The sequence below is a fragment of the Nipponia nippon genome, unplaced genomic scaffold (genome assembly GCF_047370975.1).
Source record: "Nipponia nippon isolate SJK-2023a ecotype South Korea unplaced genomic scaffold, ASM4737097v1 scaffold_1, whole genome shotgun sequence".
Taxonomy (NCBI): domain Eukaryota; kingdom Metazoa; phylum Chordata; class Aves; order Pelecaniformes; family Threskiornithidae; genus Nipponia; species Nipponia nippon.
The window spans coordinates 114,403,976-114,429,435 of record NW_028262290.1 but is presented as its reverse complement, the minus strand read 5'-3'; the positions used below and the strand labels follow the sequence as shown (position 1 = coordinate 114,429,435).

Genomic DNA, 25,460 nt, shown 5'->3' with positions numbered 1-25,460 from the left:
TTCTATTCTATTCTTGGAAATTCTTGGGAATTCCAAGTTACATGCCCTGGTAATGACAGCATGTTCAGAATTTCAAGTGCAAATAATTGCTCTTATATAACGAGGGAGCTGGGAAACTGCTATGAGTATGTCAAATGTTACATTTGAAGGTGTTGTCAAGTACCAGTTGTCCACATTTACGATTTGATAAGCCATCTCAAGGATAACAGGTGCTGTAGAAACACAGAAGTCCCATGCTCCACCTCAAGCACGAGGTATGAGAAGGAATGGTTGTAGAGGAAAATAATTAGAGGTCAATAAACATAAAAATTAAGACTATTTTCTCTGCTTTTGCAACATCTCACATTAGCTGTTGTTTGTATCCAGGTTTTAGTTAAAAGGAAGAATTAGGTCCTGGGTGCTAATGATATTCCTTCAGGCTTTTCTTTTTATCTTTCCCTTCAGACGCTGGAGTTCCTTTGGGTCCTCTCTTTAATAGCAAACTTTTTTGTGCCTCACGGCTTGTTCATACTGCAGAGCTTAATGAAAGGTACGATTCTTTGGCATTAAAGGGACACCATCTACTTGAAAAATCAAACCTGCCTGAAACTTCTGTGCCTTCTGTAGTTGCATACAGCATTTGAAGCCTGCAGGAAATAGAAGGAAAGCATTGTTTCTTGGTTCTTTTCAAGAGCAAATTTAAAGTATTTTTTAGAAGCAGTTTATTTTATAGAGTTAATGGGGCCAACTTTTATTGCAGAGATCTTTAACGGAAGTATCATGAACTGAACTTTTGCATTATTCATTGTCATTTTATCCATCAAACTCGAAGGTTATCCTTTGAAGGATTTCCTTTTCGGCAACTGAAAATCACGTAAGGTGGTCAGAAGTTTACAATGCTAACCTGGGACTTGAAACTTGTTTTTCCGGGCTCAGAAACTCGTTTTATGATTTTAGACAGGTCTCTTGTGTGACATATGGCAAGTCTCTTCCTATGCCTCCGTTCTGGTTATGAAATAGTATTTCCTGACCTCACAAGGATACCAGGGATAAATACACTGAGGTGTTCCCACACAATGGTGATGGAGGCAAGACACACAACAAGTAATAAAGTTTTAATTCCGTTGCTAACAAGTATTTAACCTTGTCAGTCTTGAGGCCGTCTTGTCAACCAAAATCTCGACCCAAGAAGTTGGCAGACACCCCACATCCTCCACCACGGGCCACAAACCTGGAGCCTGGCGAGACCGAAGACCTGCGCTTCCGCCAGCCGCTTCTCGGCTTTCCCCACACACCACCCCGGCGCCAAGTTGTCACTTCAAAACGCCCGAGTCCTGCCCTGCCAACGCAGGTTTTCCCCTCCCTTTCTTTACGCGGCCTCGGCAAGAAGAGGCCTCTACCCCGCCTCGCCGCCCGCCATCGCCTCACACATCGCCCGCCCGCAGGCAGCGCGCAGCGCGCATGCGCCGTGCGCCCCCCCACCCACGCAGCCCGCGGGCGCCCCCCAGCGGCGCATGCGGGGAGCGGCGGAGGGAGGCGGGCCGCCGCCGCCGCCGCGCTTCCGGTCTCCATTTTACGCAAACGACAGCGGGCCGGAGGTCGAGGCGGTGCGGCGGGCGGAGGGGCCCAGGCCCGGCGGGCGCGTTCCGGGTACCGAGCTGTGCCGTCTCCTTTCCTTCTCCGTGGGTGCGGGCGCAGCGGGAGGGCGTCCGGAAGGCGGGGGGGGGGTGAGGGTGCGTCCGTTGGGCCGCCGCGAGCCCCCGTCGCTGTGGTTACCGTTGGGAGGGTGCCTGTGTGTGACGTGCTAAGCCGCCCCTCTCTCTGCTTGCTTCCCCCCGCCCCGGCTTGGCGGGCAGACCTCGGCCGCCGCCCTGCCCGCGGTGTGAGCGCCAGCACGGGGATGGGCTCCCCCAGCTTCCCCAGGAAGTTCGCCCCCGGGCGCTGAGCCCTCCCGGAGCGCCCAGAGGTTCGAGCGGCTTCATCGCCCCGGGGAGAGAGGAGGGCAGGGCCGGCCGCCCCCTGCGAGCAGCATGGACCAAAGCGTGGTGGATCACCCGGTGACCCTCATCATCAAGGCCCCCAACCAGAAATACACCGACCAGACCATTAACTGCTTTCTGGACTGGACTGTCGGCAAGCTAAAATCTCACCTCTCTAAAGTCTACCCCAGTAAGCCGGTGAGTTGTTGGCCAGCCGTTTTTCTTCATCTTGTCGGTAAGACTGGCATTGCAGTAACTTCTGGACAGTCGATCAAGACTTCCCTTAGCTACTCTGCACAATAAACAAGGAGGAGCCCTACTGCCAAAGAGCTGTCTGTGTAAAGGCAACGGCTGGGTGTCTGCTTTCAGGGAAGTTGGCAATATAAATAGCTGCTGGTTTATACGGTTTAAGAAGATCACAATATAGCATCCTGAAAGGTGGCATTGCTGAAGACGCTTACCAATGCTCTATTTAGCTTTTTCAGGAACTGGAATTTAGATATCTCAGTTAACTCAGTTGAAGACTAATTTCTGTAAATGTAAGAGTTCTGTCTAAAGTAATTACAGTACTTAGTGATAACAGTTAAAGTTACTACGATCTAGTGAATTCACTGAGGTGTGGGGCAGATAGATGTTTATGCATAATATTATTTGAAACATGCAATTGAACAATCTCCAGAATGAGTTCCTTTTTTTTTCCTCTTTGAAAAGCCATTTTTTTGAGATTGTGCTGAAAACTCTGCTCTCAGGTGTTCCACAAACTTTTATCACAGTTGTGACTGGATTTTGAAACTTAATATAAAAGCTTATATCTTTTTTTGTTCGCTAAGGAAAATATGATTTATTTTGAAATTCTTCTAAGTTTTAAAATTGGCAATTAAAAAAACATACAGATAATAATAGAAAGATAATACTGTACCTGTTTAGAATGGCAGTCAGACAGAACAGTATATTTGAAAATTTGTTCCAGAAAACTGTGTAAAGGGAGTGACTTCGCCTCCACATTGCAGCAGCATGTAGGGCCTAGACCTTGCTGTAGAAAACATCAGACAAAGGTTGCATTTCTGTTGTAAATGATCAGTATTCACCTAGTTCAATAGAAGAATTATTGGCATTGTTGGGGTTTTTTTGTTTGGTTTTTTTTGGGGGGAAAATAAAGGCAAAATAGTGGCTTTGTGTCTCAAAGGGCATTTCTGCCATTTGGAGAAAGCAGAAGAAAAGTGGTCAACAGCTTAGGCTATATCACTGGTACATTAAGATCTGTTAAGCAGTATTTTAAGAGTTTATGGCTTTAGTTATTGCTGTGAGTAATTCTCTGCTGAGAGAGCCTATCTCCTGTGAAAGAAACAAAAATATGACTTCAGCTGATTGCTGCTTCTTCCTCCCACTAGAATCTCGTCCTGTGACGTATTTGTGTTTAAACACAAGTTTTCTGACTCATCCTATGATCTTGCTAAATTGGGCTTCTAGGAAGAATCCTTAATGAACAAGAGGTTTTTATGTTGCACTGTAGGTTTTAACTGAAATTTAATATTATACTACTGGTTTCCTGGAACATAACTTCCACTGAAAATTGGTTCCTCAACATGCCTCTCATTATTAAACGACTACTTCAGAATCCCTAAAATTGTACTGGGTTAAAGAATGGGGAGTTTCTTTGGTGAAAATTATCTCAGTAATTCCAATTTAGTTTGGATTTACAGTACTTTCAATTAAACTAGTAACTCAACACAATATTTTTATTTCATAGAACCTTTCAAATTAAATTAATAACATGGGAGAGGAGAAGGAGACATCCTATTAAACACCTATGTATAGCAAAATTGAGAAATGTATTTGTGGCTTGATACGTTTTTGACGTTGAGTGTTACTGCTTTTTTTCAAATTTGTTGAAATCTTTGTGCTTTTAGGAGCTTTTTTTCCCTCCTTTTTTTTTTTTCTTTTTAAACCAGATCAGTGTCAAAAGCTTGTCGATCAAATTTCTACATTCCTTGAATGTGATAGGTCCTGGAAATAACTTCTGTTACAATGCTATTTTAAGAGTGCAAGAGTACATCAGAACACAGATGCTCTAGACAGGTATTGCAGTGTTCTTGAAGTGAAGGGTGTAAAATAGAAATCGGTTGGTAGCACTGCTATACATAGCCTTTCAAGTTTTCATGTGTGACTTGTACCTCATTCTCCTGTATGCATCTGTAAATTAGTTGGTAAACTGATGATAACTGTAAATGTTGTCCTTAAATTTACAATTTATTAAGAGTGTATCTTCAGAAAATGAGACGGTTAAAATAGGCCAACGAGAAGTTAGGCCTTGAGGCAGTGTTGTTTGTGATTTTTTTCGAGATTAATCTGTGTAAATGACTTAGCTAAATATGCACAAATTCCAAGTATAGGCAGATTTAAATGGGTTTAGTCATTATTAAAGTTGGTATACTTACTAAAGTAAGTCATTGAATAAGCTAAGTGGGTTTAAAACCATGTTAAATTACTCTGTGGGTCTATACTAAGGCTTACGTTCATCAATATTTTTTTTTTTTTTTCCCTGACTGGACCAATTTTTCATAGCTAGAGTACTGCAGTTACAGTGTCCCTAAATTAAATCTTTATTTAAGAAAAGAAAACTTGGAGAAACAACCTGTATGTCTCAGTCTGGCAGGTCTTGCGTTCAGTGCATTAACTGCTGCGTCGATTACGCCCATAAATACGAATTTAAAACTGCTGTTCCTCATTTCCTTTAGTACCTGTCATCTAGCATATACTTTGCCCACAGTTCTAACCAGATGTGGTTGTTTGGATTTTTATTTCCTGTGGAAGAATGGGAGAGAGGCTGAGTGACCAAAATAATCAATGTCTTGTAGCTGAAACAGGATAGCTCAGAAATTGTCTGTGTTTCTAAAGGAAGTTGCTGCTGCAGCTTAGGCTTGGTGGTTTTGGTAATGTGCTGGGCATAGTTAACTCGGACTAAGCATGCAGAAGGAGTCTTTCTTGAAAAATGGAAGAAAAAAAACACTAGCTGATGAATTCTTGGTTTTAAATACATACCTTTTGGATTATGATCTGAAAACTGTCTTCCACCTCACTTCTAAACTTCAGGTTCGAGAATAATTTTATCTGATGCTATGTTCTTGCTTCTGAAAACGGGGCCACTCTAATTATACATCACAGTTCAGTGTCTGGGCTAGCAGTGAGCATGCCGTTCCTTGAAGCAGGAGGTGTGGTAATGAACCTCTTCTGGCAGAGGATGAGTTGAATGCCTTTTCCATTTACTTTGGCATATATGTGAATTACTGTGTGCTCATATTTATCACCTCTTCTTCCATCTGCATTAAAAAAAAAACAAACAACAAAACAAAAAAACCCAACAAAACAAAAAAACCCACAAAACAAAAAAAACCCACCACATTTCAGAATTCCAGGATGGCTTTCACCTGTAATCCTGTAGTGCACAGTTAGGTGTTGAAGTTCCAGTATGGGGTTTAAGACCTCATCTTCCCCAGTTAATGTCTCTAGCTTAGTGTGATTAACAGTACTCAGTGTATGTGTAACCTTTTCTTTTGTGGTTTTGTAGGGAGCTGAAATGTGTTACTGAAGGCTATGTAGTAGTCAGCTTTGAGGGGTCATTTTAATCTAGCAGTTTCTTCTCTGTGTTCCTATTAAAAAACATAATTTGTACTGCTTCCATTGTGTTTGAGAAGGTGCTTAATTATATGGGGTTGAGGGGAAGTTCATATATAAGGTACTGAAGAGAAGAATCTGAATATGACCGTGTACAAAGCTCTATTATGAGTGGGACAGGCAAAACAGCACTCCATTGCCATGTTGGATGATGGTACAAGGATTTGGAGTTTGGGGTTTTTTTGTTGTTCCTGTGTTTTGCTTGTTTTGTTCTAACTGCTTATCTGTTCTACTTAATCTCCAGATAATCTGTCTCAGGACCCAGAAGCAAGGTTTCTGAGACTTTTCTTCTGGCTCCGCTGGTCATTCTAAAGCAACAAGTTTCTAATTTACAGTTAATCAAATTTTTCTGTAATCTCGATGCATGCTGCAAATTCTAGTTTTTCTAAGAAGGCCTTTCCCAAATACAAAATGCAAGTAAGCTTGTATTCTATTAGCAGACTGTTCCTGCTTGAAAGGAGCAACCAAAATGGTGTAGTTCAAAAGAAATTAGTCTGATGTGAGACAGGCATTTTTTTGTTGTTGTTTTAAATGTAAATAGAAATAGTACAGCATGATGTTGAATTAACTGCAGCATTTTGTCCATTGGAGCTGCAAATAAATAGTTCCCTGTGTTGTGAGACTTACAAAAACAGTGTATTATGTCACTAATTAAAAATACAGAAAAATGCAGAAGAATATGGAAAATGATTCTTCAGTAGAAGTGGTAACCAGTTCTGTGCTGTATGTGGCAGATTACCATAATGCACTCATTTTTGTAAAGCCATGTATTTAATCATGAACAGCTAGTATGAATTTGGGAAAAAAGTTAAAGCAAAAGCTTCTCAGATTTAATGTGTACTTTTTATAATTATTTCCTTAGAGTATCTATAATTCTTTTTTCTAGTGATACGACCAGATTTTTTCAGGAAAAAAACAAGTTCTGCAACTTTTCTATGTTCTGCTGAGTTATAGGGAATCTGTAAAAGGCAATTGCAAGAAAAAAAAAACCTCAAAACTCTTGTGAAAGCTTTTTCTAATCACAGAGATCTGGATCTCAGGTATTTGTGTCTTAGTATTAGCGTGAATAAGACTGCAGAGTGGGCAACAGAAGGCTGGGAGAGAAAGAGGAGAGATGTTGTAAGACTAGCTGTTTGCGTGATGGGGAAGTTCTTCAAATATATTTTGCTGATAATGCATGTCTGTTCCACTGATGTTAGGCTAGATTTCTTCGCTTAACATTTGCTTATGTTAGTGCTCTATTTCAAGTGGTAAATGCTATTGTATTAATTTAGGATGCAAGTAGTAGTTGCACTGAACTGATGTATCAGTTGGATTCTCTTAAATATTCATCTATATTAAAAGAATATGAGCTTTTAAAAAAAAAAAAAAGGGAGCTGTTTAGTCAGTTACTTTAGTTAAAGTATGGTAGTGACCCACTAGCATTAAGGCTATTTAAAACCCTTTCTGACAACATAAACTGAATTGAGTGGGGTTGGGGTTTTTGCTTGCTTGTTTTCTTTAACCAAGTAAACTGCCTATTGCTTTAGTGTACTGGACACTTTACTGTAGATAGGTACCCCAGATAGTTTCTTTTTAAAAATAATTTCGTTGTTATCTCTTCCATGTAGAATAGTTAAAAGTTATTACCTTATGAATAGTGTATCATTTGTTTAAAAACAAAAACAAAAAACCAAAAACAAACCAAAAAATTCCCAAACAACCAAAAAAAAAATCCCCAACTTTGTTTGCATTACTAAGGTATTTTAAACTGTGGAAGTATAAGAACAGGCAAAAAAGCTTACCAAAGTTTGAAGGCTACATGAAAAAAACAATATCCTTTTGCTGCTTCATGCTTTTTAATGCTTTCTTCCTTGTTTCCTCTTGTGATTTTTTGGGGGGGGGGGGGGGGGCGCGGGGAATGGGGGCAAGGACCAATAACAGAAATTCCCTGTTGAAAAAGATTGAAATTTGTGCCCTTCTTCTGCATATTTTAATTATCATTCCATCATTCTACTAACTATTTTTGGGTGGGGTTTTGGTTTGGTTTTGTTTTGTTTTGTTTTCTTTGCCCCAGCTACTTTTCCATCTACTTTTTCAGCAAGTGCCTGGGAATGGGAGCAGGCTAAAGAGCAGATCTTTAAAAGAAAGGAATTTTTGAATATACTTGATCGATTGTTTTCTTAAGCAGCATTTGCCAGTTGAGTGTTGTTAATTGTTATGGCACTCTTGCTGAGTGCATAATAGCAGAGTACTTCTTCAGAATCAATTTGCAAGTTGGACTTGTGAAGCCTCTGAAATGTTTTTAAGGCTGTCTCTTGGTGGTTAGAAATATAAGGGGTTTTCTCATCTGCAAATGTTATCTCCAGCTGTATATCTGTACAGCAGGAAAAAGCTAAATTCCTTTCTTTGTCCCATCTCCTAGTCTACAAAGGATCAGAGACTGGTGTATTCTGGCAGACTGCTTCCTGATCATCTGCAGCTGAAAGATGTTCTCAGAAAAGTAAGCTTTATATCAACACCATATTTGATCAAAATCCCTTTTTGGGAAATAAGAATTTAGATTTGTGTTGTATAGCTTCAAATTTTCATTGTTGTATTGAGAGATGTAACCATATAATGTTGATATGTTCAGGAAAACGTATTTTTAAGTATCCCTTGTATATAGGAGTGTGATACTTGTGGATTGAGGCATGTTACCAATTGGTGGGAGAGCAAGTAGGCTATGTAAGTCCCAAGCAAGTGATATGTAGTGTAGAGTGACTTCTTTGGACAGTTCCCACTATGACCTAAAAGGGATCATTTAACAGATGTGTTGGTTTGGGACATCATTTCATTTCTTGTACGTACTTAAATCCAAGAACTTACATTAAAAATGGCACTTGTGTAAGCAAATTAAGGGTAAAATATTTATGTGCAAAACCAGAATTCTAAATTCCTGAATGGTTTTGCTGGGAAAGCTATTTGTTGTCCTGGGCAGCTATTAACCGGTCCTGATGATGTTTGGAAGTTTGTTGGTTCTTGTGGGTTTTTGTTGTTGTTGTTGTTTTTTGTTTTTTTTATTCTGCTGGTTTATCTTGGAAAAAATAATTTTACTAATCTAACTTTGGATTCTTCAGTCAACATTTAAATTAAATCCAAATCCTGAATGCACATGACATCTGATGTAGGAAATCTTGAAATACATGCACTTGGTTCTCAAATTGGTTCAAATAGTTTGGATTGATGCTACCAAGTGATAGGGACTTCCTTAAGTTAGTAAAGTTCTTAAAAATGTATAGGATAAGATGATATTTAGAGCAGATTATCAAGAACTTTGTTTCAATTTCAATGGTAACAGAAAACATAAGGCATTATGCTGAGTAGTCTTAAAACTCCTTGTAAACAGATCAGGATGCATCAATAGCTATCTTTGGAAAATACTTTAGGTAATTAAACAATTATAGAGTTTTTAATCCTATGAAATAGGTAAACTCTGTAATATAGCACCTGGGTGTTGGTAATGATACTTTTTTTGTAGTGTATTAAGGTAAAAATCAATGTACAGACTGCAAGAGTGTGTTGCACTTTAGTATGGAGGGAAGGATCTAAAGGAGAATAATGCTTTAGTGAAAGTGGGCAACTGAACTTCCGTATTAAGTATGGAGAAACTGATGCAGAGGAATCTTGAGTAATGCTTGAGCAGACTAACATTGTTTTTACTTTATAATCTTCATTCTGAAATAGATTTGATTAAATTGGATTTAACTGCATACCAAAAAATGATTGACATTTACTATGTATAGGTTTACTAGAAAACTGGAGCTGGACTATTGCCAAACAGTATATGGCCTGTACCACTTAAGTTCATGAAAATGGTTATATAACTTACCTCAAGGCTTAGTTTTACTTGCTAAGGACAAAATGAAGTCTGAATCCCTTAAATTCACTTGGCCTGCTTACAGCAGACTAGTTTTAGGAAATGCAATTTCAAACCTTGCTTATGTGCTAGAGGAGAAACTTTGCCTAAGTAATGTCTTTCTTCACTATGCAGGAGCTATATTTGACTTTAAAGGCATTTTAGTAGCTATAGGCCTTGGGTTTAGTTAAATTTAGTGAGTTTAGAAACATACTCATCAGTCTTAAGCACAAAGTTAAAAATTTTTTGTTGGAAGAGGAGGAGTTTTTTGTGCTCAAGCTGTTAAGAGCTTTTGGAAAAAAGGTATGATTACTCTGAAGTTCAATCTCATTCTCTGTCATATTCTTCCTACTTGATTACCTATAAATTCCTACTATTGTCTGAGGATTGACTAAATCTCTCAATTTAGCTTTGTGATACTTGCTCTTTGATACTGAGCAGTGTCATTTCACTGATAGAAAACACCTTGAGGCTGGAAGTTGTGGCACTCTTCAAGCATAGTGATGCCCAACACATGTATAAATAGAAATAAATTACAATAAACTGTCCCATTGAATAAAGCTGTACACTGTAAGCTTAGAAGTAATATGCCTAGCTTCCTTTGCCTTTCTGAGTGGCATAGTTTCTTGTCTAGAAAAAAAGTAACTAGTTAGGTTAAAGGCTTTTGATGTGGTCAGAATGCTGATCATCTGTGTTCAGTGCTCTCTGATCATTGCTTACTATCACCAACTAGTAAGAAATTATACTTAATATAATAGTGAGGCTGTGCTTGGGGCTAGAAACTGACACATGCGGAGGAGTTTAAATGAACGTGGATAGGCTATGCCAGCAGTAATGCACAATGGTGTATAAAGGCAGTTATCCATTTTTTTTATTTCTAAAGATTAAAAGTTAAAAATAAGTAAATGTGTGTTAACATTTTTTTTATAGTTTAAAAAAAAATCCAAACCTGGTATTTCTAAATGTCATCTCATTAAAAACTGCAGCTTCACTGTACCACGCTGATTTCAGAAGAGGACAGAGGGGTTTTTTTGTTGCTTTTCTTGTTTAAAATTTGGTTACTGAGGAAGCTGTAGTGTGCAATTTAAATACGCAGTCATAGCTGTTCTTGTTGCTATGGCCATACAAGCTTCAGGCATGCTGATATAATGGGGTGTTTTCATTTGGTATGGTGAAATAGCTCCAGATTGAAGTTGTTATGGCATCCACGCTGGGGGAGGGGAGCACATTCATGAAGAATGGGTGTGGGCTGATTACTTACATGCTGACATGGCTTCAAGTGGTGCCACTTGTTCACTTCCTCGCTTTCAAATATTTAGGAATACTCAAGTCCCATTTAGCACTTCAAATAGCATTCCCTGAGTGTGGAATATCTGCAGGGGCTCTTCAGTTGGGCATCTGCAGGTTAGGCTTGAGCCAAGCTTAGACGGGAGTGAGGTGGAGGCAAAGGCTGGTACGTTTTTCTTATCTTGGTCTGCTTGTGGAATTCCAGCGCCCACGTTTTTTGCTTACCCTGATGTCTTTATTGAATAACACTCTTCATTAGATCTCAATGCGAATGTAAGCATTCTTAACTTTAGGAAAACTAAGCCCTGTAAAGGGTTTGAGATTTTTCCAAAATAAAAGTTAAAGCTTATGATACACTTCCTCCTGTTTCTCTGTGTGGTCTTCCGTTGGTTCTACTCTACTGCAGTTCTTGTGAAAACTGGGGGTAAGTGAATGTTCAATATGTTATTGTGGACAGCTGCTAAGAGAACATTAGTGGTGAAACAGTAGACTTCTCTTGTGCTAGGCTCAAATTTTGCTTTATGGTCTCTCCATTTTGTATAATGTTTCTTTACTGATTGCAAATGTAGCTTTGGAAGTGGAATTTTAAAGACATTTTTTGCTTGTAAATTTCTCAAATATTGTTGCTTTAGCTCTTCAATTTCTTTAATTTTTAGCAAGATGAATATCATATGGTTCATCTGGTATGTACTTCCCGGACACCCCCAAGTTCTCCAAAACCCAGCACCAGTAGAGAAGGTCACGGAGCTTCGACCTCCAGCAGTAGCTCAGTGAGTTTTTTTTCATACACAGGACATGAATTTCTTCTATGCTGAGGAAACTTTCCAGGAATTTCTCTTTTTAATTTTTAAAATTTGGCTGTAAAATAATGTGGTGAAATTAGAGCATGCCATATGAATTTGTACAATTAGACTTGATTATTTAAGGGTGTCACTTTATTGAAACAAAGATGACCTTTTTTCAAATTGTAATACGATTATGTTTATTAGATGATAAAGCACTACTTTTAAGATATTTTTTATTGTTAGCACTTTATCAAAAAGTACATTTTCCTTTCTCTCCATATCCCCGTAACTTTGGCATAAATTGAGCAGTGTATTCAGATTTAAAAAAAAAACAAACAAAAAAATCCCAAAAAACCCCAAACTGTAAGTTCTGAATTATTTTGTGAAAACTTGTACTGCTGAAGAGAGACCAGTCAAATTGGTGCCCTCGTTGTGAGATAGACAGGTGGAGCTTGGCCAGCGTTCATTCTGCTTGACAGGAATTGGCCAGTACTTAAGTAGTAGTGTCAAGGTAGTCATAGTGTCTGTAAGATGGTGAGAAGTAGAAAGTGTTCTTAATGTTTTATTAGTTAAGCTGTTCATAGAACACCTGTGTAGTGTGTTTTGAGTCTTCCCCTCTTCACACCCTCCAAAAATGATGATGTTCTTTGATTGTAGTCTGTTTCAACAGAAGGGCAGTTAATGTTTCTGTTGATGACTTGGTCATCATCACTGTAATTCTCTTGGCTTTTTCCAGAGCTGGTAGTATCACTAAATGACCCTTGAAGGTTAGTCAGAAAGGAATGTATACAATACCACTGCAGGCACTTCTCATCTGTGGCGTGTTGATTATCAGCATATGGGAAATACCCTTCCAGTAATAAGCTGTCTTGTCTTCATTCTTCTGTCGATAGGGTGCTGTTTCTGGCTGCTATGGCACGGTCAGAAGTATGAGCAGTTTAAGCAATAGTAGAGAGTGGACAGTGGTTACGTCGTCTTTTCAAAGGCTGTATTTATATCTCTGTTTGCAAGCAGGACACAGGGGGCCTCCTTTGTGATTGTTTTATTGCTACGTAGATCAGTTGTAAATGCTGTATTTAAATGATTGTATTAATGACTGCTTAAAGCAGTCAGTATGCACAGTGTTAAGTTCATAATACTTTGAAAGAAACAACCTAAACCCAAAGCTTGAATGGCCTTTGTTCTTCCATTTGTTTTTATTTTTATTTTTCCCCCACTGTCTAGTGGTAAATTTTTCTTGTTTTCCTTTGTAGGGCAAATGTGATATGGATGTCTTAAGTAATTGCAGCTCCTCACTTCCTGAGTTGTCAGAGTTGAAGAGGATTTTCTACTGAGTAAACATTACAGTAATGCTTAGCAACAGGATTTGGGCATTTATTAAAACTAAAATAATGCATCTCAATGGCCAAATTGCAGTCTTGTTATGGTGAAAAATAATCTAGGAGAGCCAACTGTTGTCCTACTTCCAGGGTTAAGTATTGATCTTGGAAAGCATTGAAGGTCTGACACACTAGTTTCAGGTGTGTTTCTGGGAGCCTAAGTAGTTCTAGCTACTTCCCTATTCCCACCTGCTGCCCCCTCCCAGCAGTGAGCACAGCAGTTTGGATTGGGCAGCTGGCACAGTGAAGAGGATGATAAGTAGAAGAGTAAAAGGGGAAACTGAAGACAAGAATAGAGGAATGGTATTTTAAGCCACTGCAGGCACTGTTGTCTCTGAATATGAAGTCGTATCCTGAGGCTGTAGTTATTTTTGTTAATGGTAGCCACTGGAATTTTTGCTGTTAAATATTCTTTGGATTAAGCTTTAGTTTGGTTCAGCTTTTTGAAACTTTTGATTCCCAGTGACTTGTGGTTTTCTCTGGGACCTATCAAGTGTTGAGTCTTTCTGAAAGCTTCCATTATTTTTACATGTGCACCTGAGTGCAGTTTTGACTTTCTGTTTTTACTAAAGGCTTGCCAGAACCAATAAAACCCCAGAAGACTTGCCTGGTGCTTATATTCTCAGTAAAACTTGTGACAAAATATTAAAGCAAATAGTTTTTAAGACACAGTAGTAAATTTTGTAACTGTGGCAAAAAGATCCCCAACTTCAATTTTGTTTATTTTTAAGAATTTGGACGGTTCTGGATCAACTGCTGCCTCACCCACAAACCAAGAAGCTTCATCTACATCGTTGAACACTAGTGCAGATGGAGTGAGGCATCGTAATCTGCAAGCACAAAGCAATCCCATACCTAGCCACCAGTTCCCTTATTTAATGCAAGGGTAAGTGAGATTGAAGCAGTCCTCAGCTCTTTGATACTTTTTAAAGTACTTCAAATGTTCAGTTACAATTATGTTTCCTTCACAGTCTGCAAAATGATTTGGCTAGTTTATCTTGACGCATAAGTAACATTTAGAAACATTTTTAATATGAACATTAATGTTTTTAGCCAGGAGTCAAACAAAAGTTAAGTGTTCTTCGTGCTCCCCTTCAGGCTGCTTTTTTTTTTTCCCCTCCTTCTTCATGCTTTCTACCCTCAACTTCCTGTTGATAAGTGCAGCTGTAATATTTATCTAGTGGATGTAGTTAGTAATGTAACTGATAAAATTGCTGCTTCTGTTTTGCTTTTTCTATCCCTTATTTTAATCATCAACACTAAATTTGTATCAGAATATGATGGTTCTTAGTTTTTGACACAGAAGAGATGTAACTCTTCGCTTCTCTATATTGGATTCAAATATAGAAATGATATGCCGGTGTTCTGAGTACATGTAAGTGCTTGTGTATCTACAACAGAATTGTTAAGTATTTTCATACATACCAATGAAATGTAACCAGTGTATGTTTCTAGATCAGATCTGTTATTACATAACTTTCAAGATTTCATAATTTTTTTTTTTGCACTTAAAAAGTAGCTTTAGGAATTTTTAACCCATGTGACTTTTGCAGCTTCTTAAACTTTTATTTTCTTCCAAGGGGAAAATGGGAGCATAGTGCATTCTGAGATGATAGCTGTCATTTCCTCAGGGAACGCTTGAAAGATTTCTTTCTGACAAGGCATTTTCCCAGTACTGTATAGATTCTAGAGATTTTCTTTGGAGAATGTTGAAACAAAAAAAAGTATGCACCTGCTAACAGTAACAATTGTTTCTGTCACTGGAAAGAAAACAGGTGTCAAGAACTGTTGAAAACATATGTAGTTTCAGTTGAATTTACTTGCTCTCTTGTTAGCCTTAACCTAGACTTTACTATTCTTACTAGTTTTCATCCTGAATTCCTTCAAGTCCTTTTTATCATTTATCTGAAATGTCCTGTCTACTGGGAAGAAATTGCCTTTCCAATGGGTGGAGCACTTAGGTTATTCTGACCACATGCATCTCTGCAGAAGTGGTTATGCTTGCCTTTATGACAGAGCTAGGTGACGCTAGGTTGACTGTCAAGACTGCTGTTTGATGTAATGTAAATTAATTCCAGAAGCGATTTATTGTGTTGTGTAAATTACTAATGTGTGAGAAGTTTTAATGTTTTTCTAATTAGCTTTTCACGTAAGCATACCCTGAGAGTGAGTTTTTCATCAGTATGCATGGTGAACTGAATAGCCTATGGACTTTAAAAAGGCAGCAGAACCATTTTTCAGTCTTCTTGCTGAAATAATTCAGTTAAAATACAGCAGGAAGCATCAGTTTGGAAGACGTTACTGTGTTTGAAAAAAAAGAATAACTTAAATAAAAACACTAAGTCTATGTCTGTGTTAGCAAGTAATGTGGATTGAGAGGAGTGGATCCATAGACTGAAAGAGGTGCTGAGAACCTGACATCAACACTACACATATTTCAGGGTTTTCTGTCTTATTTGGACTATCTCTAGTTTGGTCACCTGGAATAGGTAGCTGTTTGTGGCTAAAGAGCATTAGCAGTGCACCTAAATAACATCTTGCAATTTAGTGTAATCCAAAAGGAATCCGGATGGTGATCCAAGAGCATTCTGTGGTGCAAACAAAACTGTAGTAAGAGGAAGTGACTAGAGATTTCAAAAGTGCAGTCCTGACCTGAAAACAAATGCCAAAATAAGTGAACTCTAAATAATCTTGGGCCTTTTTGTAAAAGTAATTTAGTGGAATGCTATCAGAACTTAAGGTAGATCTTTGCTGCAGACTGCTGTGCTCCACTCCAAATAGTCTGTGCCCAGTGCCTGCTGTAGTTTGCTGTCATCTTAAAAACCCTTTTTAATGCTTTCAATGATCTTCTCAGATGCATCTGTTTTTGCTTCAGGGCACTGCTACTTGTATTCCAGAAATAAGAAATGTCTTCTGTTTTTTAGCTGCTCTCTTAAACATCATTCGGGGCAATGAAATCTAGCTTTAATGTAATTTATGCACAGACTGAGACTTGTTAGGAACAATGAAGATTCGTAGCTGAAATTTGCATTGCCTTGTGGATTTTTCTTACCGTTTCATGACAAAGGCTTTTATTCTAGCTGCACGATGAACTATAGGCTCTACAGATGGGGAAGGGTCTCCAGATGTTTGAAAACGTATGCGAGGGTCAGTTTTCTTGAGCATTTTGCAACACTTCCATTAGTAAAGTAATTTGTACAAACAAGTAACATAAATGTTAGGTGATTAAATGATCATTTTGATGTTTTTTCGGTTCCTGGCACAAAGCTTCAATGTGTGAGCTGAATACCCTTCAGGAAAACAGCTAACTCGGATTATTAAAATATTACAGAGAAAGCAATTTAAAACCTCCTGTTGCTTTTGAGCTTTTGTAAATGCTGTTTTCTAAAAATCTAGACTTGAGGTGGCACTCGCCAATTAGTTTATGTATCTACCAAGTCAGTCTTCTGCTGTGGAGAGCAAGCACAGCATTGTCTGCTCCTGTGGACTTAGTCGTGGATCAGGGCCCCACTGTGCTACGCAGGTTCGAACAGAACAGATGGGCTCAGTCCTGAAATGGTTGGCATTTCAGATGGAAGAGTACTTGGAAGCAGTAAACGGACAAGAAACATCAAGGCAGTGAGATTATTTGTCAGGTGTGGGCAGCCCATCTAATGAAATGTTTTCATATTGTGTACATAGTCATGTTTGAAAGCGAACAACAAATGACAAATTGACAGCATACAGTATGTTCTAGCATATAAATACCTTACTTCATCAGTAGCCTTTGAAGTAGCAAATAACATAGCGGAGGATATTGAAATATCACTTGAAGTCGGTATCCCAGACTCATAGGAGACTAACACTAAATGAGATGTTTTTGTGGGTCAAGGTCATTAAACGCAGTTATTGTCAGTCATGCAGATGACAGAGATTGAGCTTTTAAGCCTGAACAAAAAGCCTTATTTTTTCCATTAGTGGTGAGCAGTATGATGACACTAGATAACTACTCTGACCTCACCCTCAAATTGAGTCCCAGTTAGCTCATTTTAGGTGTCTTCCATAGACGAAAAGAAGTAATTCTGAACTTTCTAGCCATTTAAGGAGTAGCATGCCTCTTTCTTTTCAGAATATTCTGAATCTACCTCTGCCATTTGAACCTTAAAAACTGTCTTCTGACTTACCTAACTGTTCTGCAGTCTGCTCTACTTTATTCTCCAATCTTGGAATGCCTGTGCCTATCCAATTTGCTTCTCTGCCCTCGTGCTGTTGCTGCCATTCTTTTGAAATACTTTGCTTCCTGCCTCTCTTTCCTCTTTTTGGAAAAAGACGAGGAGAAAGCACATGCTACTTTCCTTTTTCTTCTAACAGCAAGCTGGCTTGTTTTGCCGAGAAGGACCTCTTCATTTGGAGAGGTTCTTCTCTCTGAAATACATTACACTGTGTTTACAGTTGTTCCTGAATTTCAAAAGCTAACTTAATACCCTGGCAGCTGTAATAGCTGTATAATCGACATCGTCTGCCTCATTCTGATTTTTGATGAGCAAATAAAATACTGCTGAGCTAGTTGGCATTCTAAGGCAAAGTCAGTTCTTGAATATTGATGTCTGCTTTTTCTCATTAATGGAGTCAGATCTTGAAAAGTTAAGTCTTGCTTCTCATTATGTCCCATCTCCTAGAAAAGCCATTGGAAAAAAAAAAAGGAAAAAAAACCCACCGAAATATTTGAATGGGAAAGGAAGCAACATGATGTAACTGAAATCTTCTGTGGTTTGTCTTGGTTGACTGGTTTCTTAATCTACTCTTAAGCTTTAAGACATCAATAAGGGAACTTTTGAAAGAGTTTGGAAGAAAGTAGAGGCTTAAATCCTGTAATATTTCTAAAAGATGTATCTGTGAGGGAGGGCTATTAGCCTAAGGCCTGTCAACTTTTGTTGAGCTCAACTTAGCAGTTCCAAAGAAGAATCACCCTAAAATCTGTAACTGATGAGAAAAAGAATTGGTGAATTCCTGCAGAACTTACTTGGGCAAGTTGGGTAGCACTTCTTATTGGTGACTGAGCTGGAGAAATAGCTGCAGTTGAATAGTGAGTGGTCCTGCCTGTTTGCATCCCTATGTGATATTCTACCTGCTTGAAATTGAGACGTTGCTCAGTGATTGGGCACAACGTAGTACTTAACGACACCCATGCAGAATATTTGAATTGTCTTTACATTTTGAGGGTCAGATGTTTTATGAGGGTCAGTGTTTTATGAATTTTGGAGGAGTCTTATTTCTCACAGAGGATAGAAAAACACATGCTTAAAGCTTGCAGCTGTAAAGGTAAAAGCAAGATCGATTTTTTTAAATAGCTGCTTGACAGCTTTGTGGTTCCAGCATGTTAATTAGGCATAAATAAATAGCATCAGCATGGCTGCCAGTTCACCCTTGCAATTTTTGAAAGAAACCTAGAGTATTGCCTATGATAATCTCAGTTTGTATGTGGTATCAGGAAAGTAGCTTTTGCTTTCTTTTCTTCCCCCGCCCCCCCCACCCCCCAACTGCTGTCAAAACAGGGTATGACTAAATCATACATAACAAACAGTTTAGCAGAGGTCATGGAATTGCATGGCAGGCTCTTGTCCAGAATTACAGTGAAATACTTATTCATGCGTAAGACGGAAAAAAGATTTTAATGTCTTCCTCCCATCTTTCTTTCTTTCTGGGCATGTCTTGTATATCTGAATGCCTGGTAGACTAATGAAATCTCTTGGTGATATCTTTGCAGGGAGTGCCTTACTTAGGGAACAGGTGTAGTCTGCAGTACAATTACAGCAGTCTCAGCTTTTGCTACCTGCAGTCTGAATAAACTTTTCTTCATGCTTTATACTCTCATGCTGTCCTGAAAGATGTCCTGGTTTACTACAGTTCACTACATCAAAATCTTTGGGGAAAGAGTTGGAAATCTTGCCAAAACATGCTATATGCTCTAGGAGGTAAGAGAGGCTAAGAAGTTTAAAAGCAGACAAAACCAAACCTAAAACTTATACATAGGAGTTTTATATCTCTTGCATGTGAACTGGAGTTAAAAACCCCTAGGGATGAGAATTGCTTATGCTGAAAATATTGGGGGGGGGGAAGTAAATAATTTACAGTGTTCTTAGTTGTGTTCTTCAGAAGCTGTATCTGAAAGATTAGTTTGTTGTCTTTGATCATGTTCATTTCTTCATGTCTTTGATCACAGTAGTATTTCAGGTATTGCTTCTAAAAGAAAGTTATAGAAGCTAGTAAGTTTTCCCTTTACAGCTCCTGCAGCACCTTTAAGGGTGACCTTTGAACTTAAAAAAGAATTGTATGGAAGAATTTCTGCAGTTACATACACAATTTTGAAAAATTTTCAATATGGTTTTGTCCAGAGATGCAGCTAGTGACAGATGTCTAAGTACAAAAACATAAGTCCTCTTTCTATAGAAATAACTTTGCTTATTGATTTCTTGTATGAAAATACAGTGCTTTTTTGGAATGGGTGGGATGATCTCACTACGTGTTGTTTCAGTGTTACTTCAGTGTGCTATTGTAGGGGGACAAATCAGAGGAAGAATGCTACTTTGATTGTTTTTTAATATTAGTGCATTTTATAAATGTGGCAATTTAGAACTGAATATTTTCCTTTAAATCCTTTTATAGCAATATAGGCAACCAATTTCCAGGCCAAGGTGTTCCTGCTGGATTTTCTATGTATCCTGCGTTCAGTCCCTTACAGATGATCTGGTGGCAACAAATGTATGCACGTCAGTACTACATGCAATAGTAAGTCTGAATTATCTTAGGTAGTACTGAGTTGCACTAATGAAAGGAAGGTATTAAGTGTTGCTTGCAGGATCAAAATGTCTGTGTTTTATTTTGTCCGGCTATGCTGTTTTACACTAAGTTTTTTCCAGTAAATTATAAAATCCAGTTTTGGTTTGGAATTAATGTATTAATAAGTAAAGATTTAAGGGAAAGTGCAGTTTGTTTTGATATGTGTTACATCTGAAACTTTGTTTTTATTAATGTAGAAAAGAAGACAAGAATAGGCTTAGAAATCGTGGTGCGTATTTTTTGACAAACTAGTTTTATGTTTAAATTTTTAGCCAAGCTGCTGTTTCAGCCCAAGTGACTTCCAGCACTGAGCCAGTGAGATCTGCAGTTGCCCCGGCTGTAAATCTAGAACATGCTCCTGGAAATGAGCCCGCAGCGGTGCCACATGTAGCCGTCCAGGAGAACAGGCCTGTAAACCCGAATGTTCAGATGAATGCACAGGGTGGCCCGGTAGTGAATGAGGAGGACTTCAACCGGGACTGGCTGGACTGGATGTACACATTCTCTAGAGCAGCAATTCTTCTGAGCATTGTATACTTCTATTCTTCCTTCAGTCGATTTGTCATGGTAATGGGAGCCATGCTGCTGGTTTATTTGTGAGTACAACTGTTGAGTACAGCTGCAGATCTGATATGTGGAGTATGATGCTAGTGTATAATCCATTGAAACTGTGAAAAATTATCCAAATACAAAAGTTTAGGCACTGCTCCTTTACAGAAAGGGGGGGGGGGGGGGGAAGGAATTTCAAACAAGCAGAGAAGCTGATACAAAAAAAAAAAAATCTCAAAACATTTTTACGATAAGTTGGATACCAGTTATACCTGGAATACAGTGCTCTTAAATCTTGGTGGTATTAACAGATCAGTAATGTAGAAACGTAGAATTTTGCCAAATAGAAGTGGAAAACAGCAGTAATGCTTGATATTTTGGACTGATGTCATTCATTGAGAGTTTCTTTACACTGTAGTCTCCATCCTCACAAGGACTGTTCTGTTTCTCATGCAGATATGATTGTTGAAATCAGAACATGGACACTTGAAAACATAGGAGAGGCTTATTTAGTTTACAGTGGTAATGTGGTTGGAGCCTTAGCTGAAGTTTAAATTTTTTTCCACAGAAAATCAACTTTAAACTATGAAAATTAAGGCTGCCTTTGAAAATTAATGTAACTTAAGTACTTAAAAATGGGGAGGAGACCCCAAAAAAGTACTGTACATATTTAATCACCTCATCATGGTAAATTCTTCATCTTCTGGAACAGAGGGCTGTGTACAGCACTTTTGAAACTTAAAGAACAGCTCTTAGCAAGACCCTTCTTAACCCAGATATGAAAGAATAGCCATTCGATCTAGAAGTAAGACTTGCAGAAAAATACATGTAGCTTCATTCATTTGAAAGTACTTCAAGAATTTACTGCAGTAGTTAGCTGTAGCAGAAAAATTGTATTCCTTCCAAAAGAGAGGTTTTCAACTGTTCCATTTTCTCACATAGACACCAAGCTGGATGGTTCCCCTTTAGGCAAGAGGGAGGCCAACAACAGGCAGCCAACAATGTGGAAGTGAACCGTGATGGGCAACATGCAAATAATCCTGATCTTGAAGAGATGGTGAGTAAGAGGAGACATGTCTTTTGAGACTCCCATGTATTATATTGTGAAGTATGCTGTAATGTCTGGACAGAAAGTCAGCTTTTATGAAAGGTGTTGATGTAACCAGGAAGCTTTCAACATTATCCTCAGTGTTGTGCCTTTTGCTTAAATTCTGTATTTTTCCAGTCTGACAATTATTGTCTGTACTTCAGTAAGAGACTTCCTTCATGCTAGCTGTTCTTCAGGAGGTTGTTCTGAGAGAAGTTACTTAATGTAGGAAGATACTGCCGGTTACCTTATGTCAGAGCTCTGAAAAGAAGCAGTTGAATTGCTTCAATTTCTGTTTTTAAAGGAACGACTTATGGATGATGGGATTGATGAAGACAGTGGAGAAGATGCAGGTGAAGATGCGAATACAGAGCAGCAGCCTGGTTTCATGGCTTCTGCTTGGTCCTTTATCACAACCTTCTTCACATCACTCATCCCTGAAGGGCCTCCACAGGTTGGCAATTAAGGTGGAAAAGGAACTGTGTCAGGCAGCCTCAGTAGCCATACGTAGAAGTGGAGCAGATTCTAGAGTGTTTTAAATACAGTGCAATTTCCGAAAATTTATAATGTTATCTTCTTGATCATGATGTACAAAAATGTGGTTTTTTTTTTCTTCTGGCTTTCTCATGCATTGACTATTTTAAGCACAAGTGGACTACTAAATGCTTTCTTTAAGATTCTTCTTTTTCTGAAGAATAAACTGTAAAGATATTGGTCTTCCATGTTTTATTTTAATTTCAAATGTGTATTATACTGAGGGAAAAAGCTTGTACTTAATCTGCACCATTACCTCTTTAAAGAGCTGTTAAAAATATGAATGTTGACAGACCTTTCCAAATGCTATCTACCTATTTGTCTGAATAACTTTAATGTACCTTGTGTTAGTTTTATGCAGGGTATGAATTATCACTTGGGATTTGGAGTTTATATCGTTCCTGAAAGAACGCTGTAAACACAAGGATTACTTGTTAATGGCATGTTGTCTTCATGCCACAAAATACTAAGCCTCTTCTCATATATTTAGAAAGCTAAAAGCTTTTTCTTGAGGCTATACTGAAGTTCATTCAAGTTGGAGATGTTTGACAGCTCTTCAAAGACAATTGACAGTGATGGGATAAACCTTAAATGTTTGATACATACAGTGCTTTTTAAGAAAAATATAGCTGTACTGGGGAAAAACATGTACATTAGGTTTTTTTAATAAAACTGTTACGGTAACTCTTTTGGATGTTTATATGCATATTTGAATGCAAACAACTAAATAGTGCATCGTGAAGGATGAGAATATGGTAGATTTGAGAGTGGAATAAAGTTATCATCGTGGCATTACTGATACTGACTAAAGTGGTATGTTTGTAGCAGCGCATACACAGTTAGGGGTATGATCTCAACAGCAGGATATCTGTATTATTAAACTTAACCTAATTAAAACTGAGAAAAGGAAAATTGTACATGAGATAATAGCACAGTGCTGCTGTAAGTTTCTCAGTTGCTTTCTTTAGATTTTAGTCATAGTCAAGAAGTCTCATTTGTTTTTGTTCCTAATTCTGAAGCTATCATGTTTTATCTAACTTAAAAATTGCTGCAAAGATTCTGTTATACTACAGCCAAAAGAAAGCTTATCCAGTTTCCTAATTTCCAAGTAAAGGGCAAAGCTCTTAAGTAGGTCTGAACAAGTGAGAAATAAGGGTTTATTTTTTGCTTGCTCATGTCGAACTGCTGAAGCTATGCAGTGAAGTTTTAAAGCTTAAAATACTTTCTTCGTGTTTATACTCTGAACGGTTTGTCAGGATTTCTAGGCCTTATTGAGCATTGACTCCTAATTGGGAAAAATAAATTTGAATTAGTGATTTTAATTTAAACAGCTTAGAATATTCATTGAGTTACAAAATAATTCTCATTTACAAATCTGTCAAGAGGAGACATTGATGCTTGTAAGACTTAAATTTCTATTATTTTATTTGCCATGTAGGCAGCAACAATGAATAAATCATGGTTAATTATGATGTCTTACTCCCCTGTTACTGTGGAGAGGTGCTCTCAATTTAGGTTTTTTACTACATAAACATGAAATGTGTAAATTGTTGAAGAATTTTTACCCTTTAATTTGGTTTTTGGATCTAACTTGACTAACATTTAAGAACTATTACAAAAACTTAACATTTTTGAAGGAATGGCACAGAGTGGCAGTCTTGGATGTCGTAAGACTTATTTCTGGAATGCATTGAAGAGGTTTCATCTGTTTGACCTGTGTGTTCTTCCTCCTGCTTTTCCCAAAAGTTCATTTTTTTTTCTTGTTGTCCTGCAGTTAGTGTATCTGTAACCTGTGCAGTTACAACCTACTGGTATCCAGCTACTAACAGCTGCTAGTTGCTTCTTGCTGTCATTGTTGAGGTTTCCTCTGTTTTCCATGCTATAGGAAGCAATTGGTGGTAGCTCTCTGCTATTAGCAGACTAGATTAAGGAAGTTGCTCTTATGCTGTTAGCCCTGATTTGGTTAAAAAGCGTAGAATTGTTGCTGCTTGTTCGTGTTCAGACAAGGAGAAATTTGTTTATAGGTTACACAAGGTTGAGACAGTGAAATGGGAGATCCTGGCAGTTATTTAGATATTGAGGGAGATGTTCCGAGAGTTTTAATCAGATCATAGAGCTGGAGCAATGAGCTGAAGAAGCCAGACTTCCACAAGAACATTTTAAGGTCGTTGAACCTCCCAGCTTCCAGAACCTTACCAAGATCCCAGCAAGGAAAAGCAAAAAGATGGCTACTGAGGAAAATGAGTGAGAAATAAGAACGAGAGATGAAACATTACCAAAACGTAGTGAAAGAGTTGGAGGCAGAGGAAAGCCAATGGGAGCGGCAGAGGTAAGAGAAGGTGCGATCGTGACTAAATACAAAGCAACCATCGAAGAGCAGATTGAGGTAAGAGGGGTGCATTTTTTTTTTTCCTTTCAGAAAAGGAAAGAGTTTGAAATTAGTCAGATCAGGTCTTTGATTTATGAGTTTCTGAGCAGGCATAGAATTGAACAGCATGAAATATGTAACAGGTGATAGTGGGATAGAAATGAAAACCCTAGGAAAACAGATGCTTTTTCTTAGTGTATCCTCATTGTAGGAACTGTTTTATAGCATAAAACAAAATTATGTAGTACATGGCTGTAGGCAAAGCTAAGATGCTGAATTGTAGCAAATCTGTAACATGAGATGGAACAGAAGGCATGAGGATTAAGGCAGCATAGGATGTGCCCCACTATTAATGGTTCTGTAACATACTTGTGCATCACCCACTTTTACAACAGAAAAACGGATTGAAATTCATTCTTTCCTTTACCTTACAGGAAGACATGAGATGACAGATACCCTGCATTTAGAGGAAGTCCGTATATCCGATAGCAAGTCTGTACCAGCACGTGCAACAGCTTCACAGTGTGTTAAGGCAGAGACAGTCGCACCAGGAACAGACACAGATTGAAGCGTATTCCATCCGTAACACTACTTGCTGTGAAGAGACAGATGAGATCAGCAGTACTGACGGAGCAGGTGTAAATTAGTGGCAGCGTGGCTTTGTGTGTGGGTGATGTACTTTCCTTTTGGATTACAGTGTTAGTACAGGTGGGATGATGCAAACTGGGAATGAGTTACTTTATCACTCGCAGCCCTTGTTCGCTTCAAAGCTGCTGCTCATCTGAGTAACAAGATAATAATGAGGTAATATGTTTTGTCCTGATTCCCACTCCGAAAAAGGGGATTCAGCCATTCTGCATGGCAGTGGCTCTCCCTGAGTGCTAGGTCTAGAGTATCTGTTCAGCTACTGCCACATGGGAGATGCTTTTTTGTTCTCAGCTGGATTTATTCACTTGCAGCTGTCTATGCAATGTCTTGCTTTTGAAAGAAGCTGGCGCGATAACTCTGAGTGCTTAGCAGTGTAGACTTATTCACAAGACAGTCTACCCAGTAGCGCTGGTTGGGGAGGAGGGGAGCACATACTGGACCTGAAAGAACTAGCCATAAAAAGGCGAGGGCTGGCTAACTTAGCTTCTTCTCTT

General features: G+C 38.5%; 1 protein-coding gene across 6 annotated transcripts; it reads left to right on the top strand.

Annotated features, from left to right (window-relative positions):
* The first annotated feature begins 1,496 nt into the window (after positions 1-1,496).
* Positions 1,497-22,749, top strand: HERPUD2 (HERPUD family member 2). Of its 6 annotated transcripts, XM_087767804.1 has the most exons (10): positions 1,497-1,629; positions 1,836-2,156; positions 8,038-8,115; positions 11,454-11,567; positions 13,693-13,847; positions 18,829-18,915; positions 19,607-19,729; positions 20,053-20,376; positions 21,272-21,386; positions 21,721-22,749. In XM_087767804.1, the coding sequence occupies exons 2-10, from the start codon at positions 2,010-2,012 to the stop codon at positions 21,880-21,882; spliced, it is 1,305 nt and encodes a 434-aa protein (XP_087623930.1). In that variant the 5' UTR covers positions 1,497-1,629; positions 1,836-2,009; the 3' UTR covers positions 21,883-22,749. The 6 variants fall into 6 exon arrangements, with proteins under 6 accessions (XP_087623930.1, XP_087623885.1, XP_087623901.1 ...); XM_087767759.1 differs by lacking the exon at positions 18,829-18,915; XM_087767768.1 differs by lacking the exon at positions 18,829-18,915 and having other exon boundaries at positions 1,535-1,665.
* Positions 22,750-25,460: the final 2,711 nt, after the last annotated feature.